This window comes from Brienomyrus brachyistius, chromosome 3, assembly GCF_023856365.1.
Source record: "Brienomyrus brachyistius isolate T26 chromosome 3, BBRACH_0.4, whole genome shotgun sequence".
NCBI lineage: Eukaryota > Metazoa > Chordata > Actinopteri > Osteoglossiformes > Mormyridae > Brienomyrus > Brienomyrus brachyistius.
This window is the reverse complement of record NC_064535.1, coordinates 22,305,438-22,327,735: the sequence shown is the minus strand read 5'-3', so window position 1 is coordinate 22,327,735 and position 22,298 is coordinate 22,305,438. Positions and strand designations below refer to the sequence as shown.

The 22,298-nt window shown below is 43.5% G+C and overlaps 2 protein-coding genes across 3 annotated transcripts; one reads left to right on the top strand and one right to left on the bottom strand.

The window, feature by feature from the left end:
- Positions 1 to 73: 73 nt before the first annotated feature.
- On the bottom strand, positions 74 to 15,993 carry LOC125738785 (transmembrane protein 178B-like). Its single transcript, XM_049008108.1, has 4 exons — positions 15,131 to 15,993; positions 5,884 to 5,997; positions 1,843 to 1,980; positions 74 to 1,752 (listed from the first exon to the last, which is right to left on the bottom strand). The coding sequence occupies exons 1-4, from the start codon at positions 15,504 to 15,506 to the stop codon at positions 1,505 to 1,507; spliced, it is 876 nt and encodes a 291-aa protein (XP_048864065.1). The 5' UTR covers positions 15,507 to 15,993; the 3' UTR covers positions 74 to 1,504.
- Positions 15,994 to 16,958: 965 nt separating this feature from the next.
- mrps33 (mitochondrial ribosomal protein S33) lies at positions 16,959 to 19,442 on the top strand. 2 transcript variants are annotated; one of them, XM_049008109.1, is made up of 3 exons: positions 16,959 to 17,057; positions 18,822 to 19,036; positions 19,191 to 19,442. In XM_049008109.1, exons 1-3 carry the CDS (start codon positions 17,031 to 17,033, stop codon positions 19,294 to 19,296), a joined length of 348 nt encoding a protein of 115 aa, XP_048864066.1. In that variant the 5' UTR covers positions 16,959 to 17,030; the 3' UTR covers positions 19,297 to 19,442. The 2 variants fall into 2 exon arrangements, with proteins under 2 accessions (XP_048864066.1, XP_048864067.1); XM_049008110.1 differs by lacking the exon at positions 16,959 to 17,057 and adding an exon at positions 18,391 to 18,549.
- Positions 19,443 to 22,298: the final 2,856 nt, after the last annotated feature.

Genomic DNA, 22,298 nt, shown 5'->3' with positions numbered 1-22,298 from the left:
TAAGTGTCTTGCTAATGCAGCCGCTAATGGCACAGAGATCATGCATGAGACCTGGGCAATGACAAGGCTGGAGTAAAAAGCAGTCATATCCTTTATTTATTGTTAAATAATTACAGAATGTCTCCTACCCTTGTCTTTGTACCAATGACCAAAGTCCAGCTGCAAGAGAAGTATGGTGTTCAGAGCATGATGATTTCTGCTCCATCCATGCATTCAAACGAAGCTGGGTTCTGTGCTTGAATACGGTGATTTAGCTTTAAGTTATTTTAGCTTGATGTTCCTGTAGTCTGAGGAAAATCAAGGAAATGAAAAGCCTGTGGCCCGAGTGACTGTCCGTCACTAACTGGGCCTTGGTTTACTTTTTAGTACCAGATTTGATTATCACTTTGCTTTCCCTTTTAAGCGAAGGAATCCGGTCATTTCACGAATCATCTCTTGCAGCCATCTAAGACCCACTAGTCTCAGAGCAGATTGTCTTTTAAGCTCATAATATGCTTCTATCTCGGTGATGGCTAAGAGTCGAGGTGTTCTTATTGAGTCAGGTCACCCCCCCCCCTTTTCTGGAATACAACATGGACTGAATTATAGTGTATATATTGCCTCAGGAGATGTTCTGCCGTCTGTAACTTTACAATGCTTCGTCAGACTGCAGCCCATTGAGAGCCCTGAATTGCTTCGAGGAAAATGTACCCTTAATGGTGGAAATAGCCAACATCCTCTTCACATTTTTTTGTCTATAGTGTAATTTTACAGCTATTTACATGTGGGGAAACCTGACAAGAGTGCTTGAAGTTTGACATGCTTAATGGGTTACGTTCAGAGCGCTCTCAAGAAACCGCGTTCAGATTTGCACTAGAAAGAGGAAACTGTTGACACGACACGTTCGAAAGGGTTTGAAAAAGTAATTTGTGATCACAAGCTCAATAAAGCACAAATGTGAATTTTTGTTTTCCTTTCCTCCCAGTTTGTGTGGGGAAATTCAACGACAAGCAAAATGGTTTTCATGAGAACTTTCCCAGAAGAGAGTAGGGCCCCCTAGGTGAATTAAGGACCCCAGCTCCGGAAAAGCCTGATAGTACTCAGATAATCCCATCGTCTGTCCCGTGCAGATTTCCACGCTTTTTGGGAATGGTTCCTTAAGGAAGCAGAGGGTTTTCCATCCGCTATATTACAGGCCAGGCTTCTTATGTCGCAGCCTCCGAGCTAAACCGCCATCTCTTAATTCCTTTCTTTTGAAATTTCCTTAAGCAGAATCCTGTCCTTCACAATAGAGATTGACTTGTTAATCTGCAGCACTTGTTATTCAGATGCTGTCAAGTGTTCCGTTTGGGAAGCAGCCGTAACACAATGTCCTGTTTCTCTCAGTCTTTTGGCAAAACCTAGCAAAGGCCTGTGTTTGAACACACACATTTTTTTTTTTGCACGTCGTTTGCGCTGCCCAAAATGTACATGGTGCTCCCCCTCTCTTTTCACACGCTGGAACGTGCAGAGAGGTTCGGGGTCCTCAGCACACGGTGCCGTTTTCCGGCCGCGTCTTGGAGCATTGGGATGGCACAGGTTGCATAGAGGGGGCCAGGGTGCAGAAGAACCCAGCGATAAGCGTCAGCCCCAACCCCCCCCAGGCACAGAACATGGACCAGCCGTAACCATGGGCGATATCGTCGGGCAGTCCATACAGGTAGCGTGGGTAGCGGGAGAACTCAAAGTTGATGCCGGCCACACAAGTGCAGAGGGAGATTATGCAGAAGGTGCCTTTGGAGCAAAGACAAAGCAGAATGGTTAGGGCGGACGGCCCCTCGGCCCAGTGCTGACAGAATGTGCAGCGATTCCAGACCCACTCACCACCCATGAGGAAGAGCAGTCCAGCCACATACTGCATGAGACCCTGATCCCAGCAGCCGCCCAACAACCCCACCAGCCATCCGAAGAGGATGATGGCCCCTGCCATGCCCATGAATCCAGCCGTCATCCGCCGCAGGTCTGTGGGAGCAAAGCCAGGCTGAAGAAGGAGCAGTGCTAGTGTGTGAGGTAAGCAGCCTTGTTTAGCACTAGCTGAACCCTGCCCCGAATCCCTTGACTATTCGTTCATTTCGCATTTCTTTTGCTCCTGTAGAACAGATCCTGTAGAATAGCAAAGGTTTCAGGCAGTCAGACGATTATCTTGCATGATCTCCATGGCGATCACGTAAAATATTATGTCTGTCAAAGTGTGTTAGCTTAGTTATTGCAAAACTAATTTGAAAGTCTCTCCACTATCTGTTGACGGTTAGCATAGCCTGTTTGGCTAATCAGTACATCAAATTATTTAACTAACTTAACGGAATAAGTTGATGGTGAAATTTAATGAAGAAATGCAATGACGGGGGTGCCTCTGAGGAAAGGTTTAAGATATCAGCAACTCTTCAACTGCATAAAAGATTTTCACGGTATTGTAAATGTTGTATAAAATGAGTTCTCTTTCATAGCTACCTATGACTGTTGTTTCTGATTGGCTGAGATTAGCATGCAGGACTTGCACCCTCGCCGCTCACTGCGTCGCATTCTCAGGGTGCATCTCACGTTAACGTCTGTGCAGTTAATCTAAATTTAAGTTAATGGGGTCAGGCAGGCGAGGGACCTTTGAGGAAAGCGATTACACCTTAAGGTCTAGAGCGGCAGAGATCAACATGCTGCATATCAATAAATTCCATTGACCTATTTCAGATGATTGTAACTGTCTGATTTTAGACAGCTGCTGCTTTCAAAGTTAGAAAACTGAGCTTATAAAACTAAGTGCTCAATGTCACTGTCTCGTAATTAATTTTCTGGCGAATCCCTTTAATCTGAGGTCTTCGATTGTACTTTCAGTCACAATGCATTGCCCTTTTCCAGGATGTAGCTGTCTAGCCCAGGTGAACATTAAAAGTGACTCTACAGGATTTGTCCATTATCTATCCATCCATCCATCCATCCTCCAACCAGTTCAGGGTCACAGGAGGGCCTGGAGCCTATCCCAGGCAGCGAGGCCACAAGGTTAGGATACACCCTGCCTGAGATGCCAGCTGTCATCATGAGTCACCACATACATACACACACACACACTGTCACACACAACTGTACACTATGGGCAGTTAGCCATTAGAAACACATCATTATTGCTCATTATTCTCGCTATTATTTTTGTTGCATTTGTCCAGTATATCACAATGGATTGATCCAGCTTATTTCATAGTAAGTTTATTTGTTCTTTGAGCCAGTATTCTATCTGGGGGGGCTTCAGGTGAGGAAGCAGAGCAGATGTGACTTTCCAGAAGATCGGACGAAGCTAACAGCTCTTTGTCTGCGAGATGAACTTTTCAGAGACTGTTTGGCTCAGAAGAATGATGGGTGATTTATATGCAGATTTTAGAGCTATTGGGGTCTTAATTGGGCACAGAATCGCTGCCAGAAACTGCATTATTCCTGTCACTGAAACACCCTGAAATTATGGTAAGTCTTCCAGTGCTGGACAGAAGATCACGCTCCGCACAGGACTGAAGGACAGAAACTCAGCTTCTCGCCGGCCTGTGGGTGAACTGGGAGGTTAGAAATAAAGGCACCTAATCGTAGGACCGAAGCGAGACCCACAGCTCGGGGGTTTTCAGCCTTTCTTAAAACAGAAACACCCCCCCCCCCAGATGAAAATAGACCAATGCTAGGAATACTCCACCACTAAAGTGAGATCGCATGAATAATTAAAAACTGAAGACCCGGAAACTTCAGTATTTTTTCCCCCATTGGGAGGCCCTTTCAGTAGTTTTCACACTGGGTGGGAGGTCTTTAGTTTAATTTCTGCGTGTTGAAAGCCCCCGTTGTGGTGGACGATGTGAAAAATCACTAGACTGTGAATGAAGGATAGGCTAGGATTCAATGGGGTTAACAGGCAATATGGCCAACCGGATCTTATTATGAACAGGTTTGCTGTGAGAGACCCTACTTTTTATGAAAAATACATATTAAATACAGAATCCATTGGTGCTAGAACTGGTATAGTAACACATTAACCCTAAACTTCAACTTAAACTGGCTGTTTATGACAGTGCTGTGTGCAAGGTGTGTGAGCAGTTACTCTTTCCCAGTAAGGAACAGGCACTGGGCCAAACGGGTCTACAGCCTGCGCATATGACCACCCACTAAGCTCACGCTGGGCTTCAGCCCTCAAGGGTTGACCTACAATGAGTCAAACCACCAGTATAGTATAGCATAAATCTGAGTATATTACATTTTGCTGGAATAACTGACCCTCCGGAATTATGAAGTATTATCAAGCAGAAGCAGGGACCATTTTAATACCTCTATAGTTTCTGTATCTCAGATTACAAATAGCACTTGGCTTTCCAGAGGTGAGAGGTTCATCAGCTCAAAGTTGTAATATTACTCATGATAATAATGTGGATCTGCTGTAGTTCAAAAAAAACAAACAAAAAAAAAACAAGCTGAAAATACCTCTGACCTTGACAAACACGACCCAGAGCTATGGAGCTTGCTGCACCTGCTTCTCCTGCTTTTATACTCTCCTTCTAATTTTCAGACACAGCAGGGAATTCAGAGTTGCTGATGATTAACAGGCTGACCGCATGCAACACTTCAGGCAATTAGGGAAGAACTGACCCCAGAAGGTTATCAGTAATCACTCCTATTCTCTGCCACTCTCCGAACAATGCCAGCCTTTTAAAATTAACCGTACCATTCAAAGCACTTACATGCTGTATTTCAAACTTTATGATCTGATTATCTCCTCCACAGCCTAGGCGCCCCGTCCGAGTCTGTCCGTACCCTACAACGGTGCTCCCTCTTTTAATTATAGCTTTTGCTTGCTTGTCCTACAGAAGGTAATATGGTGGAACAGGTCCACTATATTTTATGTCTCGTGTTATTTGTCTTGCATGCCACGATCCATTACCAGAATAATTCCAAGGAGGAACCTTGCCATTGCACACAGCATAGAGGACAAAACCCCTTGATATAGCAATAGCAAGATGTGATAATAAGCTAGAATTAGAGTCAGATGAACACGTAGGATGCTCCTGTAGGGCTGAGAACTTACTCGCTGTGACCTCCAGAATGCAGCACGATCAGGCTGGGAGAGCTGGAGTCGCAGCGGGACTGTGCCTGGAGCTGTCACCTGCTACACGGACGCCAAAGGCGCTCACCTACTCATACCTGCTAATAATTACGTTCAAGGCATCCATATTCACAGCTCCAGCAATAGGCTGCTATTACAGGCAGTTCCCAGGCTACGAAGGAGATTCGTTCCCTCTGTCTGTCTTTAAGTCAGAAGAATAATGATCAGAGCTGGAGATTTCAGGTCCAGAGATTATAAATCCAGACCAAGATTTCATTTCAACCAACCAGTCAAGTATGAAGAGTCACAGTCACAGAGTACTCAACAGGTTGGTTGAAACAAAAATCTTGATCTGGATAAATACTCTCTGGACCTGAAATCTCCACTTCTGATATTCTGATACAGTGCATAATAATTGTAATAATTATACAGTAATAATAAAAGTAACTAAAAAGTAAATATTGCCAAAGAAGTGCAAGAGCGTCACAAAGTGTGTGCTTCCTGATTACATATTTAACTAGAATCTTTAATATCATAGGCTGTACGGTAGGCCATTTGTAAGTACGAGCTGTCCGATAGGTTGAACCTATCGAACAGTATGATCAGTCATGCCTAAACAGTAATTTGTGTAATAATAAACAAGCAAAACATATGTTAAATATGGTAAAATGTCAATTTAACATGTATGTCCCGATTTGATTTGTTAATTACTAAACCAGACAAGACTGAGCCAAACCCTCCATGTTCAGGTGTGAAGACCCGTGGTGTGTAGGTGAGCAGGCTAAGCGCAGGTATCATACGTAAGGCGTGCCACTCGTCCTGTCTGATGGTCTTTGTCATGTTGTGGGACAGATTCTTCGGGATGTTGGCTGCAGAATAATGGTATTTGATGTAGGAACATCTTGCAATAGAACCTGTGGACGAAAAAGAAAAATGAGTCTGGAAGTTAGCGGAGTGTGTGAAGGTAATGTTTTATAGTCTTTGACCTCAGAAACATCCATCGTGCTGCTGGCACTATCCTGACACCAGAAGGTTGTTGAACAGACCCAGGTCTGTCCCCGGTCCATGATCTAGTACCATTTTCTGTTGGTCGATGGCCAATTTCCCACTTTTAAAGCAGTTCCGTCAATTAAAAGTAAAACTAATTTTCCATGCCAATAATGGTCATTTAGCCCACTGCTATAAACAAAGAATGACTGAAGAGATGAAGAAGCTGCTTCTTTTATAGTCCAACATGCGCTTGCGTCTTGAAGGCCCAAGATATAGTTAATCAACATACAGGAAGATGGCTGCACACATATTAGGGTTGGGCCAGCAAACAATGCCAGCATCCCTCCCCAATGACTGACAGATATCATGGTGTAGAGCCAACATCGCGATTCCCCCCCCCCCCCCCCCACAGTAGGCTAACTACTTGGTCAGATTTCAAATAATTAATTACTTTTTCTGCTTAGGTAATAATAGCCATAAAAGACAGATAAAATGTTTGTATAAATTGTTCCCAGTCACACGTTATTTGGAATAAAAGCAGAACAGCAGCACACTTTATAGGCTAAAACTTCCATTTTACATTCAAAATTATTCAATTAATTCAATTGTATAGTGAAGATTTTGCAGTGCAAAAAATGCTGAATGACGTGGTTCCTTTTTTAATGATCGATCCGGCCAGTGCCGTCACTACATCACTATGACTGAAATAGTCCCAAATAATCACGTACTTCAGTACTTAAACTTGCTATTTTCAGTGCAGAATAGGGAAAGTACGACCCACCCCCCGATGTCATCGTCCATCGCGATGTTAAACAGGATAATGTTAACATCAAACATCGCCATATTCCAGTTAAGCTGACATCGCCCATCCTTAACACACATAGGTCAATTGCTGTTTCTCAATTGCATGAAACTTTAGATAAAAACACTGGCAAAACAAATGTGTTAAAAAATGTAAAAGAAAAAAGTTGATTAATAACATCAGACTGGAAAGGCTGTCATGTCTGCTGTAGAATCTTTGGTAACATTAACTAATATAGTCCCTGCATGAAATACAGGAACCGTCATGAGTGATTAATGACGAATGAACATGGGATCAGTGCATAATTAACACTTAGTTACTGGTTAATTAATACAAATAAGAGTGTGCTACTGTTATTCGTGCCCATTCAGGTAAAGTGTTACCAAAACTGAAGCTGTTTTGCCAGTGAGGACACTAACCACAGGTGTGCAGTAAATCCCCCTTCGCTGTACTGTACTGTAGAGGAAATGAAAGACTCTGAAAATCAGTAGCTAACAAAGATGAATGGATCAGAGAAGCACGCAGTGCGTACCTCTTCCCATTCTCTACCAGCACATGTAAATTCAATCACTCTGTCTCTCAGATGATTTATCGTTCAAGAACGTGTCAAAAATAATAGAGTGAACTGATTGGGTTCTGCACCGGGCACCAAGCCAGAACACGTCTCAGTCCTCTCCTGTGAATCGTATTACCTGCCCTATAGGGAGTGACACAGGATCAAAGATGAGGCCGGAAGCCATCTTCAGCGCTACAGGAGATGAGAGAACCTCCCACAGGACTAAAGGATCTGGACAGAGGGCCAGCAAAGTAACAATACTTCGAGACTATTTAAAAACATGGATCCAGGAAAGTCCCCTAGCAAAATTAGGAGACCCCCCCTCCCTCAATAAAACGGGCCTGCTTTGGAAGCAATGTTTAAACATTGAATCTAGTCAAATTTTACCACCAAGCACCCCAGCCCCCCGTCGCCGATTAGCAGATTATTGACGTTGCATCATTTTTAATTCTCTCTTATTTCTCTTTCAGATCCAGAAAACAAACCCATGTGACCCGTCGCATCAACCCAGAGCCCCCAGAGAACTTGATCCACCAACACACAGATTATCATGGCCGAGAGCATTTAAGGTAGGTTCTAAAGGAGCAAGTTCACCTTAACCGATTCTCATGTCTAACTGGGCGTGTTGTGAATCATGAAACTTAATAAACCTCAGAATCATTATTATGGTAAAAACAAAAATAAAATCAGATATATACAATTATCTGATCGGACATTTTTGTTAGCTCAAATGGATTAACAAATTGCTTTTATCAATTTATACAGCTGTTTTTATCAATTTATACAGCTGTTTTTACCTATTTATACAGTTAAATTCATTTAAGTGCTCATCGGATTTTTTTCCAGCATTCATTATCCTCCAAACTGATGCTGGATAGATTGAAGGCCCCCTTCAGAGAATGCAGTCATTTGCTAAATACTGAATGAAAATCTTTTTTTGGGAGGGACATCTGGTACTTATGGGAGAGAGTTTGACGTTACATAAGACTCATATGCTTCTGCTGCCTACAGCAATAACAAGAAACCCACCGGAGACTAAATTAGCTGCCTTCCTCAAACCCTTAGCTACTCAATTTACACCTGCTCTTTCCACATTGCGGCAGTTATCTGTAGAGAACGACGCCACAGAGAGTCCGGATCCCGTCCTGTCACCTCGAGTGCTGTGTTTCACGCTGGCCGGCGCACACTGCGAGTGATAGGTGACGTCTGATCTTGGGCTTTCGCCCCATCGAGATACCGTTGCCGTGGTTATCGCCGTGCTGCGAACGGAGAGCCAGTGCTGGTGCTTTCGTAGCTACCGCCGCTGCGAGGAACCCCGTGACGCGCCTTCGCTGCGAGGAACGCCCTTTCCTGTCTCTGTGGCTTCGGGGACAAGCAACGGCTCAGAGAGAAATTTCTAGTGAATGATGGTGAGGTGAAGCATGCAGCATTGTCTGGCCCTGGCCTTTGGAGGCATCCTCAGGGGCGTTAAACGGGCTCCTCTTCAATCTGAAGGAAAGCCACCTCGCGGTGCTATTAGTGTGACAAACTTGTAAATGTCTGAGCCGGTTGGGTGTCATTTGACCTTTCCAGTCTGTACATGGGGAAGAAGGAAACGACTGCAGATACACAGGGAAATCAGCCCATTGCTGGGATGGGCAGAATCAGCTCTGCAAAGGCTTCTGGGAGTTTTGCAGTACCCCCCCCCCCCCTACCCCCACGACTGATGCAGTCAAGATTAATATTCCCAGTAACGTCTGCAGATTGAGTGGCAGCTGACAGCTGGATTCATCTCGTGCTTGTGTGCGTGATTCTGAAAGCCCTACATTTCGGTGCCATGTCAACGTGTGTCAAGGTATTGAGCCCGGAAGGTTTGTAATGGGTGCCAAGACGTTTTTTTTTCCATCTGAATCCTTGTTAATCCTGCCACCATAAAACAAACTGCCTAGCCCAAAACAAATAGCCCTGCACTTTAATATTTCGTTGGACCTCCTTTGGCCTTCATTATGGGGCGCGTTCGTAAATGCATTGTTTTCATGTGCTGATTTCTCACTGAGAATTCGTGTGGATGGTAGGTGTCGCCATAGAGTCTAATTCAGCACATATCAAAGACTTTCAATGTAGTTAAAGTTAAGACTTTGTGGTGGCCAAATCATGTGTGAAAATGAGTCTTCATGCTCTCCGAACCACTCTTTGACAATTCGAGCCTTGGTATTATCAACCAGGAATGTAGCCATGCCATTAGGAACGAAAAAAAAGTCCATTGATGGGATAACCTGGCCATTCAGTAGATTCAGGTACTCGGCTGACTTCACTTTACTGCTGAATAACATCGCTGAGCTGTAATAATGATCCAGTCATTGGCTTTTAGGCGCTTGTTGATATAAATTCAAACTTCCTTTTTCTGGCCAGGCAGTGTATGATTCCTTTATTGTCATAGTATGATAATGAGACGCATGAAGATAATAAATTCCAAACCACAAGACCGTAAACGTACAATAAAAATTTGCTAAATATAAGGTGCAGCCCTTGTTGGGATGGGATGGGATGAGATGAGATTCAAATGGGTGATGAGTCAGTGATGCTGCAGTAATAAAAATATTTACATATTAAGGTAGGTTTAGCAGTTTATACAGATGCTAAGGTGAAATAGGGGCTTATTATGAATAATATTGCACTTGACAGAGTAAGTGAAATATCCAGCACCCTTCAGTACTGCCCTAACTGCACCGCGACGTCCATGTGCACAGACAATGAGCAGTGGCATTGCAGAATAAGTGGGCAAAGGCTCTGCATACATATTTAATATTAAAAGTGAATAAGTGTGGAGTGTTTTAAGACAAGAAATGGCTCTGGGTGAAATATCTGTTCCTGAATCTAGCTGTACAGGTATAAGATGTCTTGTACCAATTTCCAGGGGGTACGGCAATATGTATGGTGGGGGAGGGCCCTTTGGAAATGTGGCCTTCTGAGGGTGGCGGGTCTTGCAGATGTTGTGATCCTGTGACTTCATGGCCAATCTTAATGGCTGTAGTGAACTGTAATAGAGCAGCTGGTGTTTTACACGGATAAGGAAAAGATTACTATGGTTTTGGGGGCACAGTGATAGAAATTCACTAATAGTTGTTGGGGGGAGTGTTTCTATTTCTGACGCATTTGAAAATATAATTGCTGTTGGGCCTATTTTCACAGGAGGGAGGTCCTCAGTCATGTGTATACTAGGAAACCTAAATATAGGGGCTCTCTCCACAGCCACTTCATTGATGTGGGGGGGGGGGGTGTGTGACTAGATTGCTGTTCTAGTGTTAACAATTAGAGAAGTATAGAGGACAAGGCCAAGGTCCAGTTGCACGTCACTGCATGTAGGTCCAGGTCATGAACTTTGGATACCAGCCTTCTCTGAATGATTCAGAGAATGACACTGAGATGGTACAAGATGCACTAGGGCAATGCATGGTGCGACCGAGATGGTACAAGATGCACTAGGGCAATGCATGGTGCGACCGAGATGGTACAGGATGCACTAGGGCAATGCATGGTGCGATTGAGATGGTACAAGATGCACTAGGGGAATGCATGGTGCGACCGAGATGGTACAAGATGCACTAGGGCAATGCATGGTGCGACCGAGATGGTACAAGATGCACTAGGGCAATGCATGGTGCGACTGAGATGGTACAAGATGCACTAGGGGAATGCATGGTGCGACCGAGATGGTACAAGATGCACTAGGGCAATGCATGGTGCGACCGAGATGGTACAACATGCTCTAGGGCAATGCATCTTGCGACCGAGATGGTACAAGATGCACTAGGGCAATGCATGCTGCGACCGAGATGGTACAAGATGCACTAGGGGAATGCATGGTGCGACCGAGATGGTACAAGATGCACTAGGGCAATGCATGGTGCGACCGAGAAGGTACAAGATGCACTAGGGCAATGCATGGTGCGACTGAGATGGTAGAAGATGCACTAGGGCAATGCATGGTGCGACTGAGATGGTACAAGATGCACTAGGGCAATGCATGGTGCGACTGAGATGGTACAAGATGCACTAGGGCAATGCATGGTGCGACAGATGGTACAAGATGCACTAGGGCAATGCATGGTGCGACCGAGATGGTACAAGATGCACTAGGGCAATGCATGGTGCGACTGAGATGGTACAAGATGCACTAGGGCAATGCATGGTGCGACTGAGATGGTAGAAGATGCACTAGGGCAATGCATGGTGCGACAGATGGTACAAGATGCACTAGGGCAATGCATGGTGCGACAGATGGTACAAGATGCACTAGGGCAATGCATGGTGCGACCGAGATGGTACAAGATGCACTAGGGCAATGCATGGTGCGACTGAGATGGTACAAGATGCACTAGGGCAATGCATGGTGCGACAGATGGTACAAGATGCACTAGGGCAATGCATGGTGCGACAGATGGTACAAGATGCACTAGGGCAATGCATGGTGCGACCGAGATGGTACAAGATACACTAGGGCAATGCATGGTGCGACTGAGATGGTACAAGATGCACTAGGGCAATGCATGGTGCAACTAAGATGGTACAAGATGCACTAGGGCAATGCATGGTGCGACAGATGGTACAAGATGCACTAGGGCAATGCATGGTGCGACTGAGATGACATCCTCTGTGTAGCTACTTTTTTTCTATATGTAAACTGGCATAGGGAGGGGGGAATGATGGTACAGGAAAGAGTGGCAGCTGTTATAGCTGCAAAGGTGGACCAGCTCCATATTGATGCCTATGGATTTAGGTTATTATATCATAAACGTTCCTCTGGATGTAATGGCCTGGTGTCCTGATCCTTTGTCCATATAGTGTATTATCCAGTGTCTATGTTATCAGCAGTTGGTCCTTTGTGGTTGGTGCAAACTTGGTGATAGCTTCTGTGTTTCCTGAAGAACCTGGTCACCTATTCAGGAGTGAAATGTTGTCTATGGAGGGGCAGGTGGTCTTAAGAGTGTAGTTAATGATGTACTTAATACCCAGCCACCAGAGGTGGAAATTCCATGTCCAGAAAGTAAAAATCCAGACCAAGATTTTGTCTCAACCAACCAGTTATATATAAAGAGTCACAGAGTCACTCAACTGGTTGGTTGAAACAAAATCTGGATTCCTGCTTTCTGGACCTTTGCTAGCCACTTACAGTGGGGGTTGGTATTACAGTAGAAGTGCTTTTCTATCTGCTCGTCCTGGCAGGTCGTTGCTTCCCTTATTCAGGGCTGCCCTGGCTGTGTGGTAACGCTCAAGTGTCCCCGGATCTGACAGCTGTTTCCCAGGCAAGAGTTGGATCCGATCCATGGTTCCCAACTGGGAAAGATACAGCTGCCCTTGCTTACTGCAACATTATTTATGCGGCAGTTTATGTTGAATAATACTGTGGAAATATAGTCTGTTTCTTTAAGAACAGTCCTGAAGGTCTGACATACCTCCCTCAGGCCAGACTACCAGTGATATTATGCCTGGTTTGACTCTGCCAATAAGAGGTCTATAGGCTGGGCTGAGGAACAGACAGATAATCTGATTGGACGGCACTTGGAATGTTATTGTATGCCAAGAGACACCACTCAAGGCTGATCATAACACTAGGCTTCAATCACTATCAAATTTCAACTAATCTGATGTCTCTATTATGCGATTCAGAGTAAGTGTCCGGTTCAAGAGCAGAACAGATCAGCCAGTCCAGTGTACAAGATCCATCAATATGAAGGCAAGACGCCTCCTGTACCTGTGGTCTACCCTTCCTGTCATCATTTGGAAAGAGAATGATAATAAATGCCATTCCCTACTGTATAGATATTGAAGGATTTGCTAAATGAGGTAGCTTCAGATTCTACTTCCTGCAAAATTGTTGCCCCATAACTACAATGCCCTTTGACCCCTGGCAGTCTTGTGGGAACTCAATCTGGATGTAAGGTCTGTACAGTGACACCTGTGTCCCTGGGGGGTCTGTTGTCCTCCGGGGCATGCATGGTTTTCTAAGCTGACCCTGTGACTCCTCCCTGCATCCATATGCTCACACTGAGCTCGATATCAGCTGTTTGTTAGGCAAATGAGGGCATTTGCATAATTTATTGTGGAAGGAAATCTGTGCTTATAGTGACTTGTTAGTGCGATGTTCAGACAGGCCTGCGTGACATAATCAGCTGCAGAAGCTTTTTAATGGATCTGAAGCGGAGTTTTCATTTCCAGTTTCCTTTCACATGATGCTTGGTTTCTGCCAAGCAGCAGCAGCAGATGGGGGCACAGTGACGACATGCAGGTCTCTTGATATGAGAAGGTTATCGACTGATGCTGAACACAAACTTACTATTGACTATGTGAACTGAAGGCGCTAAATCCATCCACCAATTTTTGAAAAAGTCGTAACTTAAATGCAACTCCCCCTCTTTCTTACTGCAAAGACGTAATAATCCTTTTGAAATCTATTTGGTGCATAATCCATCCATCCATAGTCCAGCCCCTGATCTTGGTTAGGGTTATTGGGTGGGTATTTGATTATCCTATGCAGCACTAGGCACAAGGCAGGGGTGCAACCAGGATGTAATACGAGGATTTAGTACCTAGTTAACCATAAAAATATTTCTAACACAACCATATATAACCAATATGCAAATTCATGTATATGCAAAAAGAGCGTCAGGTGATAGAACTGATTATCACTGCTGAGTTTCCCCCTGGGATCAATGCAGTTGAAAAACAAACATGAAGAAAAAAATAATACATCCAACAAAAAGAACACTGACAGCTAACTCAACCAGCATCAAGCGCCCTCAGAGGTAACCTATTATCAAGCAGCCGATTATACCATCACACACTGGTATAGCTGAAGCCCCTCTGTTTTGACAGCTGGTGTGATCCCTGCATGCCCTTCACAAAACCAGCCCCGGGGAAAAGTTTTCATATTTTACACTCGTATGAGCCCCATGGTCCAATGACCCCGTGGGGGGAGCCTTTGCGGCTGGTGCTGTCGGGGTGTCACAGCGGGCTGCGGCGCGTCAGGCCATTTCAAAGCCGTCAACAGAACATTCCGGCTGCAGGATCAGACATATTCAACCGAATCACCGGAGTTCACCATTTTCTCCCTTCACATCCTATTATGGGGGATAATTGCGTTTTCGGAAGATGCTGATCATCAAATCCTTGCCTCTGTTGAATTGGCAACTACATGACAGACGTCTGAAATTTTAATACAGTGGAGATGCGCTGGTGTTTTATAAAACATTTTTACCGTTTATGTATGCAGTTTATAGGCATATGTATGAATACAACGAACTGCACCACCAAGCAAGCATGATTTTCTATTAGGAGCTCAAAGGCGCTTACAGGTTGTGAGAAGGACAGGGAGCTGTTTATAATGTACCATGTGTTATACAAGTGTTTACCCACATTCATTTGTTATTCTCTGCGTTTAAAACGGAGGAGACGATTGATTGCTGGACACCCTAGGCGACTTCGTATGAAGAGTAGCAATCAAGTTGCATTATAATACTAATATGTTTGAACAAACATCATATTTTGTATATTTGTCAAGCTGAAGACTCGCATTCAGAAATCGATCGCGGTTTAATTTACTCGCCCCCCTACAATCTAGGCGTTTTCTCGTACGTGCACAATCAGAATCAAGGGAAGTGAACATTTACAATTGAGCTTGAATGAACCCATACATGAAAATATGACGATCCTTCTCTACCTTTGCGAATGAGCTCATCGATGTCCTGGTCGAAGCCTTGCCGATGGCACTTGCTCCACAGTCCCATGTTGGTTGAGTTAAAACGCCGGCTGCACTCGTCCGCGGCGCTCAGGGCGAACATCTGCCGGCGATTCCGTGTTAGCAGCCCCTTCCCCGGCTCCGTCCGCGCCCGGCTCGCCCGCAGCGGAAGGCTGCTGTTGGAGATGTAAATGAAGCCCGGGTCGTTCCTGCGGCTGGAGAAAGTCCGGCATCGCTCCCTGTGCTTCCTGGCGTCCGTTTCGTACCAGTGATCGGAGTAGATAGCCACCGTCAGCATGGCCAGGGCGCAAAGGGAGAAAAAGAGGCCGGCGGACAGCAGCGACTTGGCGGCAGCCATGGCTCGCACCTCACCGGCGTCCAGCCCGTGTTACAATCCGGGGCTGACAGTAAACAATGTCATCGTGGATGCGGTGAGACGTGCAAAGCGGGGTCAGCCCTCGGCAGTATGTAAATCCCGGCGCCGCCGGATTGCCGGTCTTGTGACTGTGCATGTTAGAGAGGGGGGGGAGCTGCTGCAGATGCACGGACCCTGACCGCCTAGAAAGATCCCTGTCTCATCCACAGCCATTCATCGCCCCTCCAATCCGATCAATCACACTGACACGGTACTGGGTTTCTACACGCAAAGACGGGTTTCAGGTCCAATTCCTTCAAAGAATCTTTCCAATGCAAACGGAAATGTATAACTCTCCAGATAAAGACAGAGCCCCAAATAAACGCACAGTAACAGCTGAACATGATGTTCTGATGTCTGGAGTCTGAACGGAATACCAAATCAAATAATCCATGTGTGTAAAGGTATATACAATTAATGACTATCTGCTATGTAATTTGCTTTGGTTGGGAATGAACAATTAGGACTTTCTAATTTTAATTACAGGTTGTGAGAAGAACAGGGAGCTGTTTATAAGGTACCATGTGTTACACAAGTGCTTACCTACATTCATTTGTTATTCTCGGCGTTTAAAACGGAGGAGATTGATTGCTGGACACCCTAGGCGACAAATATGTTAAACTTATCTCGCCTCAAAATTAGTTTCTTGTTTAGTGTTGAAAATTTTCTGTAAAAAACGAATAATAAATAAAACATGGTATTGCAAAATAAGGTAAAAACATGATGTGTAATTATAGACTATATTTTTCTGATATAAACATAGTGTAGTTTTTACTTGATTTCAACACAAACGTCGGCAGACCAGTGGAAAAAAAACGGCAGGATGCTGTTTTTCAAAAATTATTTTATTTGATGTGATAAGCTGCTGAACTGTCAACATGAATTGCTTCTACGTTTATCCCCAGATCCGCATGCTTTAGTGCTGAGTGAAGGAAAGGCTTGGGAGAGCAGTAAGGGATGTTCTGGGCTTCCTCACCAGATCCCATAGTTTTGTCGCAAGCAAGAAATATGCAGATAAAGTGCCCAGAATGAAAATACGTCTGATAACTAGAGAGTGTTGTTTTCAAGCCGGTAAGTAGTTGTCACTCTAAATGAAGAATGCATCGTGCAATTTTCCCGGCCTTTTAAAATATGCCTATAATTATATTTTCACACTGTTTCTGATTCCACTGTATGATTAAGGATGTAGCTATGAAAGGAACGCTGAAAGCAAGTTACATAAAAATAAAAACATTCCAATAAAAACTTTTTTTTGTGGACATATCAATTTTATATTGGGATATATCATGTTTAAATGCACTAATCTAATCAGGATCACGATGTAAACCCACATATGTGCAAAAAATCCAGATAACCTCGGTATTTATTTAGACTTACAGGATCATTTCGTTTCACCTGCATGGAGGAGGAAGGAAAAGTAAAGTGTTTGTGTCAATGGAAAAATATGGAAGATATATTTAAGCACATATGGACAGCAGAATCATAATTTCAAAGGTGGGTAAATTTTAGCATTGGCCAGATTATGATTTTGAAAGTTAGGTGTCCCGTTATTAGAAAGTTTACAGCCTTTAACTGTTTAAAGTGTTCTTTCATATATCTTCAAGATCAGATAACAATAGGCCTAATTTCTCATTTATGGAAACTGTAGTCTAGGACCCACTTTCACTCATCAGTTTTTAATTTTATTGCAGTCTTTTATTTCGTGGGTGTGGGTTAGAGTTATTCAGTTTGAATTTTTTATTTGCGTTTCATCGGAATAAGAGAGCAGATGAAAATCATGATAGGTTACCTTAGCAGCCTCCAAAATCAAAAGCAACAATTAGATCTAGAAGCCCAAATAATTTCTGTTTCACTATTATAATGCATCATTGATTATTCTGGAAAAGACTGTTCTGTTCCTTTGCCAGTGCAGAAACCAGTATTCAAGACTCGGTGTCAAATATTTTTAAGGTTTGGAATTGGATCATTTTAAGGACTTAAATTTAAATTAAATTTACGTCCGTAGTAGAGTTAAGTAAAAGTAAGTGTGTTAGTTGATACATTCTTTTAATATAAACAAACAAAATATATAAAAACATGTTGCGTTATGAGGGGCGGCAGGGTGGTGCAGTGGTTAGCACTGTTGCCTCACACCTCTGGGACCCGGGTTCGAGTCTCCGCCTGGGTCACGTGTGTGGAGTTTGTCGTCGGTACTCCGGTTTCCCCCCACAGTCCAAAAACATGCCGAGGCTAATTGGAGTTGCCCGTAGGTGTGCTTGTGTGAGTGTGCCCTGCGATGGGCTGCCCCCCCATCCTGGGTTGTTCCCTGCCTCGTGCCCATTGCTTCCGGGATAGGCTCCGGACCCCCCGCGACCCAGTAGGATAAGCGGTTTGGAAAATGGATGGATGGATGGATTACTAGCCTTTTTTGGCACTGGTGTTGCTTGACCGCCACCTTGTGGTAGAAAGTAGTTGTAGACTGGTTTAAAATTGGTACGTTTGTCTCCAACCGATAGTTATATTCGTAAGTATTTTGTATCTATATATAAGTATTATAAAGTAGATATCGAACTAAATATAGCCTAAATATGTAACAATAACTATGCATCTTTAATGGGTATTGAAAAACTAATTGTATCCATAGAACTGTAGATTTCAGAATAAATAAATTATTTACAAACGTCAGAAACTAAGCGATTCTGTTCAGACTGCGAATTTGTTCCGATCACATTACACAGCAGAAAGAAAAATGTCATCATATAGAAGCTAAAACTCTGGGTCTTAGCTGTTATACTCTTATACTGGCTAAGCGGAACTAAAGAACAAAGCATTTTGGTACACGAGACTATTAAAAGTGACGTACCGGTCCTTGTTTAACGTGCATGGGAAGGTTATGCCGTATCCTACTCTGCTATAAATCTAATTGTATTAAAATAGGAGATAAAAGATTTTTTTTTTTGGAATGTAAATGCTTTGTCATAAGTGACATCAATCGTTTTATAGAAAGGTACGTAACATGCATAGCGTTTCGGGAAAACGAAATTACTATTTGATGACTTTGATTACTTCTTGATTTATATGTATGTAACTAAATGTATTCTGCAGAATTGTTACAAGAAAATGTTTTGTATACGTAGACCTATATTTGTTCTCTACGTATTCTTATATATGTAAACCGGCGTTCAGAGTTGTATGCAGGATGCTACGGGGAGTTTTTTAATATTTATGGAGCACAAGTTATAATTCCACTCTAATCGATTTTGCCGTTTGCTATTACAGGTAATAACTATGTCGCACTACGGTATGCGAATGGCGCGCCTCAGTGCGCGTATCTTCGGCGAGGTTGTGCGCCCCACGGATGGCCGCTCCATGAAGGTAGTGGATCTCTTTAAAGAGCCGCCTCTGGCGCAGCGGAAGGGGGTGTATGACTGGTACCCAGAGCACAACACCTACTACGGCCTGACCAAAACATTACGCTTCCTGGGCTTGTTCAGGTATTCAGATAGCAAGGTGTATGGTATTCACAGTGCAGATTATGTTTTATACATGTATTTTTATTATAGTTGAGAAGGTCAGAAGTGACAATTTTGCGAAATTTGTGTCTTATGTGTGCATTGCACCTCGCTGTACACCTGTGTTTATGATTAGAGATGAACACGAGGACTTCAAGGACGAGATGCGACGGCTAAAGAAACTGCGAGGGAAGGGGACACCGATGAAGGGTGAAGGAAAAAGAGCCACTAAGAAGAAGTAGCATATCTTTGTTACCAAACGGGACCATACAAGGGCAACCTGAAGCTTTAGGAGGAATGACTGCAGAACAGGACATGGGATTGTAACGGACTCTGGAGGGGGAAACCAAATTTGATGTAAATAAACACAGAGGAACTTTCTGTGTGATTTATTGTGTTGTAATATTGTAATAGAATCGCCAGTTTACAGCACCAACACGATCAGCTTTCACCAGCTAAAGTCTCTTGCAATATGCTGTGATTTATATCATTCAACATTATATTTTGAGTGGAAAGTTTAAGCTAGCCGAATGAATATACCAAAACGCTATACCACTGCCATTAATTAAGTTCTCAGTATGTCATGCATCATAAATCCATATCTTCATTATTAATTATTTATATTATTTTAAAGCCATTAGATTGCTTCAAAGCTATCATAGCAATCAAAAATGAAAAGCTGTGTAATGTTGCATGCCCAATAATATGGGTGTAACAATATTAACCACACAGATAAATAGGTTCTTCATGATGCGGCCTGCCGACTGTCAATTCATTTTTTGTGGAAATTTGAGGCAGCGGAATGTCATAGAGAAAGAAACGTTTAATCGGACCAGAAAATCCTCAAGACCCAGAAGGATAAGCTGTTTGGAAAATGGATGGATGGATAATTGTGTAGCGGATAATCATTTAGGATTGGATAACGTATTTTTGGTTACTAGGTATTTTGATTATTTTTAAATATTAAAGTTTTTAAAATGAGATTAATTTGAAGGCTCGAGTGAGTTAAGCATTCTAACATTTTGAATTAATCGGAGACAACCCTAGAATTCCTTAAATGTCCCAAGAAATTCCCCTCTAGTGCTCTGTTTGGTTTATTAGATGATCTGTTGGTTATTTTTATACTTGAGTTGACTTTGAAATAACACGAGGCTAATTGAATATTGGTAGTTAAAGTGTTGCTCTCCCAATGTTTCCGAAGAAGCTGCGATGACGAGTTAATATCTCTCGGACTACTCTGCCGAAATGTTGGCTGTATGTGTAGAAAATGGAAAAATTAGTAGTAAGAAAATGTAGCTTTTGGCTCCTGAATTTTCATGGCTGAAAGTCGACTGGATTGTATCTTTTAAAAAGCTTTTCTTCAGTTGTTGACCCTGGACTAACCCCAGAACTGTTTTCCTGCACAAAGATGCTCACGCAAACAATCTTATGACGAAGCTAAATTATTACGTTATAAACCTAAAATTGGTTACATCAAAAGCGTTGGGATAGTTTGCAAACCCTAAAGAATATTTACAGGATTGTAACACTGTTACACACATGTAATTGCATGTGCTGACTTGTCTCAAATTGGAAATCTCACTCCAGCCAGCTGACCAAAGTAGGCAGCTGTGCGAAGGTCTGACTGAAGACCCGTGATTTTGGCCAGAGTCACCCAGCTAAGGTACGAGCCATAGCAAGACTTCCCACCCATTCGCGCCATAGTCGTACTGTGTTGGGACTGGAAAACATGCGTACGGGGTTAAGGATGCACACAAGTCCCGAATCCAACAACCGCGTTTCAGGCATTTTAACTCAAAAAGGAATGCGAAGCAGATCTTTGTTTCTGTGCCAACGTTGGTTTGGCATGTTTAACCCCAGAAGTCTTACTTTGGGTCACGGTGCAGGGTTACTCATTTATCTGCTACCTCTGGGGCATTTTTCGGGGGGTTAAGGGCCTTACTCAGGGGCCCAGAGACTGTTCTGCAGAGGACAGCATTCAGACCGGTGACTTTGCGGTTATAAGTACGGAGGTCCGACCCGCTGAGCCACACACCGCCCACCTGGCACCCCACCGCTTCCAGTCAGATGTTTGCTCTGTATGAATCCGCCTAGATTCCTGGAGCTGTGCTCCGTTTCAACACCACCAACTGAAAGCAGGTGTAATTAGACATTGCCACTGAGGGCACGTGACTGGAACACGGCCAGCCTCCATAAATTGTGAATAGAGGTAATGCAGGCTTCTAATACTTTGATTAGACGTTGTCATTGATCCGTGTTGGAGCTGTGCAGTGTGCGGCACGCATCGATAGGCTGGATGAAGATCTGAAGAAGCAGGAGCTCCTGGACTCGTTCCATCAGGAGAGGTGGCTCTAGATGTAGATGTGCTGCAGAACTACTTTCCAGATAGACTTAAGATTCATGTATCTGTCTGTCTGTCTATCTATCATGAGAAAAGGGAGGAAAGTTGCCAAAGAAAAGTTTTTCCAGTAATTTGAACACGTCTATGAGCAAATGGTCATTTTTACATTTTAAACTGCATAAAATAAATATTTTTACGAATTGATCGTTCGAAAACGTTAGACTAGAGAAGCGCAATTGGCTCCCAAGGCTATTATTGTGAGAAATTGGCTATTCTAGACCGCTTGTAGATGTTTTTGGATGTTCATACAGATTTTTCATTATGCACAGCTACTTATAAAACACCTTTAAACGTGTTGCTGTTGGCTTTTCTTTCTTAAGAAGGGATGTTTTCTATAATCGGTACCTGAAAGGGTGGTATGTTCTGACGTCCAAAAATAGAGATTCTGCACGACTGCGGTCTGTGTCAGCCATGAAACTATAAACACCAATATTCTGTCCTTGCCTTCTGCCCCATCAGCGATGCTGAAAACATGTTGGAGTATCGCTGACAAAGGTGCTTTCGCGCAAAAAAAAGGGCTGAAACGCTACGCCAGTGCAAGCGTGAGACTTTGCAGATGACGCGCGGGCCGAAACGTCAGGCACATGATGTGTGAAGCGCTGCAAGGAGATGCAAAGCATGTTCTCGCAGTAAGCGGAAAGACAGACACCATTCTGCAGTGTGCGTAACATACGCAAATAACCTCTGAATACTGCTGACCTCAGGATCCGTTTGGAGTTCTCTGATTGGCTGATTCCTCCCGGTTACTCCGGGTATGAACAAGCCAGCATATAATGAAAAAGAGCCATCGTGACTAATCTTTGTTTTGTCTTTGTTTTGTTTTTTTTTTATTCTTGTAAATTA